This window comes from Penaeus japonicus, unplaced genomic scaffold (assembly GCF_977035675.1).
Source record: "Penaeus japonicus unplaced genomic scaffold, GWHDUDI00000001_assembly GWHDUDI00000009, whole genome shotgun sequence".
Lineage (NCBI taxonomy): Eukaryota > Metazoa > Arthropoda > Malacostraca > Decapoda > Penaeidae > Penaeus > Penaeus japonicus.
In genome coordinates, this window is record NW_028234411.1 from 10,992,629 (window position 1) to 11,000,128 (window position 7,500).

General features: G+C 31.4%; 1 protein-coding gene across 1 annotated transcript in view; it reads right to left on the minus strand.

Annotated features, from left to right (window-relative positions):
- Positions 1-7,500, minus strand: part of LOC122259092 (uncharacterized) — a 33,010-nt gene that overhangs the window by 1,054 nt on the left and 24,456 nt on the right. Inside the window, exons 10-13 of the mRNA XM_086539702.1 lie at positions 7,191-7,500; positions 4,528-4,646; positions 2,749-2,912; positions 1-2,509 (exon numbers count right to left, since the gene is read on the minus strand). The exon at positions 1-2,509 is cut by the window's left edge and continues 1,054 nt beyond it; the exon at positions 7,191-7,500 is cut by the window's right edge and continues 1,575 nt beyond it. Of these exons, the coding sequence (XP_086395828.1) occupies positions 2,419-2,509; positions 2,749-2,912; positions 4,528-4,646; positions 7,191-7,500 (684 nt within the window). The 3' untranslated portion in view covers positions 1-2,418. The remainder of the gene's footprint in view (positions 2,510-2,748; positions 2,913-4,527; positions 4,647-7,190) is intronic.

Genomic DNA, 7,500 nt, shown 5'->3' on the forward strand with positions numbered 1-7,500 from the left:
ATTGTGTTATATCCGGGAAGACTGTGCTTTTTAATAGTAGAGTTAAGTAAACACAAATGAATCCTGGGTAGGAAGAGCATGCTAAGCCTTGTACCTTTTTTGCTATGTATATATGGTAGCCAAGATTTAATATCTTTCTAATAATGATTATCTTAATTTTGTTTTCTTAAAAGCACTTGTAAAAAAAATTATATTTGTTTCTTTTAATCATATCTTCACTATTCCTTTGTCATCTACTTTGTATGTGCAGAATCTTTTATGCAGTTTTATTTCAAACTCTTGATGCTTCAAGAACAATTCCTGTTGTAACACTTTCTTCTCCTGTATTTTTTCTCTTTCACAAAATAATCATATTTTAAGATTCATCTCCACAATGCTACAATTTTCTTATAAACTCTTGCTCTTCATAAAGTGTTCCTTTTCACACATCACAAAAAATACAATTCCACATTACAAACAGACATCTGGCTATTCTGTGTCAATGCAAATCACTGAGAAAAAAAAATCCATAAATCAACTTAAAAGACCTTTGCAAATGCATGGATTACTCACTGCAGATGTGAAAACAGCAATCAAACATAAAGCAATGACAAAAAGTCATCGTCTAAGGTACATAATTACCAAAAAAAACATTCAACATGTGCCATCTGTCTTAGATTACCATCTTCATATTAACACCTGTCAACACCATTAACATCATCAAAATATTACATTATATTTTCTCAAGGAAACTTGAAAGTAGTATTAACCTAGATTCTTTTTATAAGATCACTTTTACACAACACAGTAGAACATAGTACATGAGACACTTGAGTAAGCATCACAATAATATACCTTAGTTGGGGAATTACTAACAAAATACAAATAAATGTAATCTATGCACATGCTCCTTTTTTGCTTTAGAATTTGAATATACCAGTATCTCTCATAATACTTTACAGAAGAAAAAAAAATCAAGCATATTAAACATTCTTGTGCTAGACAAATATAAATAAAAATTATCTTAATTCTAGAAACATTTGTAACAGATGAAACAGCTGCGCAATGTATGTTGCGTATTGGCTCTTATACAAATTATAATTATCTGAGTTTTAAGAAAATATCTTTATTTGCTAAATCTTTACTTATATTTTTCATCAAATCTTAACTAAAGCTATATATGTGGTAGAAACATCAGGAAAATGTTTATTTCGTAAAAACATTAACTTAGGCAAAAGCTAAAGAGAAAAATTCCTGGCTACCTAGATGGTAAGCAGTAGTAGCCGGTATCAACTCAACATCAACCTTCTCTTTAAAACACTAAATCCATTCTAAATATCTTTAAAATGTTTAATAAAATAAATCATTTATAATAAGAAATTTACTTTTTAAAATGAATGAAGTATCTATCAACACACAAGTCATCTAACATGGTAAACAAGTAGTTAAGCTAAACACTACATGAAGCTATTCTTCCATGCAATAATCATGTCAACACTGCTAATTCTTGAGATTTTTTTTTCATTCTTTTACAAAATAATAATATTAATGAATACGGAAAATGTATAAATAAAATAAAAAATAAAGGGGATTCCTTTTTCTGAATACTCTTGAATAGAATAAAATCAAAATACAAAACTGATTGACAAATCTGTAAATACTGATCTTCATTCTCTCCTAGGGCATTTCTGTTTCATCATGGTATGAGATTTCAAATTAATCAAAGGCGTTTAAAAAAAAAAAAAAAATTTACTTGCCAGATGTTCACCTATTATTCTCCAAAAGAAATCCAAACAAACCATTGTCATTTTCAAACTTTAAATTAAGCTCCTTTCGGCCTATTAGAAAAAACAAAAACAGAAAAGATATTTAAATTATGGGAAGACCTAGCCTAATCAACACGTTTTGGAGAAAAGACCAAAATTTTTGGATGATCATCAAACATATCCTCAGCATGCTTAAACCACATTACGTTGTAAGTACAAGTAGATGCCAGTGCAGCTGTAGACATAATGATATCCCAATTTAGATGTTTCACTATTAGTAAAGTGCAGTAACAAAGTCATTTAGAAGCCAAACTGGGCACACACGAGCTCATGAATACTTTTATTTACAAAATAATCCCATTATGAGCTAGTTGCTCATTTACTGCAGGCCATGAACATCTAGTATCTAGGGCTTATACACAATAGTGATTATATGTTGATCACATCATGAGTTGAACTATTTGAAAAATATGCCTGGTGTCACTATCTGAAATATATATTTTTTAATATGTATGTACTTCTATTTATATGTAAAATATCTAGAGCATGAAATTTAAATATCCATTTCTCTGACTTTTTATTTCTAATCTTTTTTACTTTAATTTCTGTTAGTATGTTGACTTACCAGAATATAGTCTAATAAAAATACACAAACCTAAAATTGTTTATAACTTTAAGATGTGGAAGACCTGCTACTCTGTCTTCCTTTGGCTTTGGGTTTGCCATCATTAATGACAACTGTGTTTGATAACCTACGCATTTTCCTGAAAAATAAAGACACATATTAACAGATAATCTCAAAGCACTTTATCTAAAGCAACCCTTCCTTCATTTCATTTGAAAAGCACTTCATGTATAAAATGATTTACTTTTTACTCTTTCTTAATTAATACAAAATACAAGTAGTGCCAAAGTGTATATACTCAATAATTCTAAACTCATCATTTTGGTTCAATTCCCAATTCCCAACATATCTTTTTTTTTATGATTTTGCATTACTTACGAATTCAGGCTGAGTTCCTTGAAAGACGTTATCTTGAGAGCTGCTCCTCTTCTCCTCCTTGGTTCCTCTACTTCCTGTTTGATCTCAACTACCTCTTTTTCATCAGCACCTTCACAATCCTCATCTTCATCCTTTTTTACATCACTGTGACTTACCGCAGCTGCCTCACTCTTGGATGTTACTGGACTTCCTTGTTCGGGACACTCTTACTTCTCCACTGGGTCTGGACGTGGTTGCCTTCCACGGTGCCTCACAAGGAATCCAAAACTCTCTTTCCAAGACTGCAGTATCTGACAAAATTTTTATCTTATTACATCCCCTCTCACAAAACACACACCACAAAATAATAATATTAATGAATACGGAAAATGTATAAATAAAATAAAAAATAAAGGGGATTCCTTTTTCTGAAGACCCTTGAATAAAATAAAATCAAAATACAAAACTGATTGACAAATCTGTAAATACTGATCTTCATTCTCTCCTAGGGGCATTTCTGTTTCATCATGGTATGAGATTTCAAATTAATCAAAGGCGTTTAAAAAAAAAAAAAAAATTTACTTGCCAGATGTTCACCTATTATTCTCCAAAAGAAATGTGCAACCATTTTCAAACTTTAAATTAAGCTCCTTTCGGCCTATTAGAAAAAACAAAAACAGAAAAGATATTTAAATTATGGGAAGACCTAGCCTAATCAACACGTTTTGGAGAAAAGACCAAAATTTTTGGATGATCATCAAACATATCCTCAGCATTGCTAAACTCACATTACTTTGTAAGTACAAGTATATTATGCAGTGCATCAGGTAGATCAAAATTATCCCAATTAGGGAGGTGTTCACTATTAGTAAAGTGCAGTAACAAAGTCATTTAGAAGCCAAACTGGGCACACACGAGCTCTTGAATACTTTTATTTACAAAATAATCCCATTATGAGCTAGTTGCTCATTTACTGCAGGCATGGTACATCTAGTAACTTGGGCTTTTCAAAATAGTGATTATATCGTGTTGATCACATCTTTGAGTTGAAACTTTTTGTAAGAAATATGCCTGGTGTCACTATCTGAAATATATATTTTTTAATATGTATGTACTTCTATTTATATGTAAAATATCTAGAGCATGAAATTTAAATATCCATTTCTCTGACTTTTTATTTCTAATCTTTTTTACTTTAATTTCTGTTAGTATGTTGACTTACCAGAATATAGTCTAATAAAAATACACAAACCTAAAATTGTTTATAACTTTAAGATGTGGAAGACCTGCTACTCTGTCTTCCTTTGGCTTTGGGTTTGCCATCATTAATGACAACTGTGTTTGATAACCTACGCATTTTCCTGAAAAATAAAGACACATATTAACAGATAATCTCAAAGCACTTTATCTAAAGCAACCCTTCCTTCATTTCATTTGAAAAGCACTTCATGTATAAAATGATTTACTTTTTACTCTTTCTTAATTAATACAAAATACAAGTAGTGCCAAAGTGTATATACTCAATAATTACAAAAATTGCATGCATTTTGGTTCAATTCCTAATTCCCAACATATTTTTTTTTATGATTTTGCATTACTTACGAATTCAGGCTGAGTTCCTTGAAAGACGTTATCTTGAGAGCTGCTCCTCTTCTCCTCCTTGGTTCCTCTACTTCCTGTTTGATCTCAACTACCTCTTTTTCATCAAAGCAACGCTCTAGTCCGCAGCGGTGCCCTTGGGGTAATCTCGGGGTTCCGTACCGCTGCCCCCCCCTTCCCCCCCGCCCCCCCTCCCCGTGCCTCACTCTTGGATGTTACTGGACTTCCTTGTTCGTCACTCTTAGCTTCTCCACTTGCTTCTGACGTGGTTTCTTCAGGTGCCTCACAAGGATCCATAATCTCTTCCAAGACTGCAGTATCTGACAAAATTTTTATCTTATTACATCCCCTCTCACAAAACACACACACACACACACACACACACACACACACACACACACACACACACACACACACACACACACACACACACACACACACACACACACACACACACACACACACACACACACACACACACCCACACACACACACACACTCTCTCTCTCTCTCTCTCTCTCTCTCTGAAGTAAAATAACAATGTATGCCATTAACTTCTTTCAGTTTTAATAGAAGTGCTTGGGCACAGATATTTGAGGACTATTAAGTTCTACCCAGCTATCTAGAACCATTGTTTCAATATAAATCATTTTTTTTTAATTGTTCAGGAACTTTAATATCAATCAGCTAATTTAGAATTATTGTATCAATAAAAAAAAGTAAACTTTGCAGGCTGTTCAGTCATTATCATAAATTTCTACAACAATAATTTCAAGGTGGACTAACTGGAATACACCTATGAATGCAAGTAGACTGGTAGATATATTTATATATTTATTTATATATATATATATATATATATATATATATATATATATATATATATATATATATATATTATATATATATATATATATATATAATATATATATATATATATATAGATATATATATATATATATATATATATATATATATATAATATATACATATATATATATATATATATATATATATATATATATATATATATATATATATATATATAATATATATAATTATATAAATATATATATATATATATATATATATATGTATATATATATATATATGTATATATATATTATATATTATATAATATATATATATATATATATATATATATATATATATATATATATATATATATATATATATATATAATATATATATATATGAACACACAACTACATTTTAAAAACTCATTTTAGTTTTTACTATTTTGGTTCATAATTCTCCTTACACAATATGCTAGATTGAGCAATCTGCATTTCCTGCATGGACAGCCTTCTTAGAAGTTTTGTTAACCCTCTCTGGACGGGTGGTACACTATGGTACCGCTCATTCAAGGGCCCGGTTGCGGGGTGGCACCATATGGTGCCAATCAATTAATTGATTTAGGCCTAAGCGTTCGAAAGCCCCGGCATTGTGACATGCAAGGCTGGAATGCCCCCGTCGTGAGTGGGTTAACTATTAGCTGTGTTACTGAGAATGGTTTCATTATTTTCTACCTGTGCTAAAAGAGTGCAGCATACCCATATTCTATAACTATAATTACAATTGGAGTGTCCCCTATTTCCAATGGATAAACTGACCAGCCCATTTGCACCAGAGGACATGATATCACGTCTTGGGAAAATTTCATGATCTCTCCCTCTAAAGACACATTTTATATAGTTACTTCTGTGTATACTCATTGCAGTTGCATTTGTATAGACACATTTGTTCTTGATTTGTCAAAAAAAAAAAAAAAAAAAAAAAAAAAAAAAAAAAAAAAAAAAAAATATAAATATATATATATATATATATATATATATTATATATAGTATATATATATATATATATATTATAATATATATACACACACAAAAAACACCCCTCAGCATTCTGTAAAATTGGGTGGGTGAAAAGCACTCTGAGAGGTATTGCGCGGTATCATGTCAGGAGAGATATAGCATGGTGAGGCTGTGTGTGCTAGTTATCTTCACAGTGTTTAGCATAAGCAAAAATCACTCTGTCACAATTGAGTTGAGGGATTCCACAAATTGCCATAAGAAAATGTATTCTACATATTTCCTTTAATCATTGATGAGATAAGTGTCAATATTGCACTACAACAATATAAAGGGCAACACCCCCATCCCCCCAGAAAAAAAAAAATCTTTGTGAAGGGAAAATAACAAATTGTATTACATATCAAAAGCTAAGACATATATGCAATTATTCATGTAATTAAAAATATATTATGACGACATTAAACTATTCCCTACACACACAATGAAATTTGTTAATTTTCTTTGTAACCTTTGTAACTCAAAGCCCTAATCTTCAAAAAACAAAATAATTGGTCATGAGTGCCAACTGAAACCCAGCTGCTCTAGTAATCTTTATTTTTGTTTAAACCGTTAACGCCGGGTGACAAGATATCAATGTCGAGTAGTGGCAGGACCAGCCGCCAGGGATGAGATATTTTGTCATGGCTCTTCTCCACATTTGAAATATCTTGCCCCTTCAACTATTTGGAGCCAAAACAGCCCCGTCATCAATGGGTTAACCCTTCCAAGACTTATGGTTAGATATGAAAGTCTATATATGATATATCATTAAAGTGATACTTATTAGTTACACAACAGCAAGAATTGCTTTATTTCAATAAAAGGAAAAATGCTGTGCAAAAGTGATCCAACCCCATGAAAAATGCCTGTAGTAGAAGGGTTAATATCTAAAAAGATGAGGCACCATACATCTGTGCCCTGACCAAATAATACCACTAAGAGCCATAATAAGGGTATATACAAAAAAAAAAAAAAAATCAAATATCTTACCTTGAATACCTTCTTGATCCATTTTCATCTGCTGTGCTTTTTTCATGACCAGCTCCATTTGTTTACTCAAATTATCCATCTTCCCTAACTTCACAGGAGATGTTAAAGTTGGGGACTTTGCAGGAGACATAAGAGTAAGGGAATTCAAGTCAACTGTGCAATCTAGTTCTAACACAAGAGTGTCTTCAGATCTCACTGCAGACTGCTGGACAATTTTTTCTGGAGTTCTGTGTACCATCACATAGCAGTCATTCAAGTTCATGTTCTTATTATTTGATATATCATTCTGTACTGGAAGTGTTATCTTTGT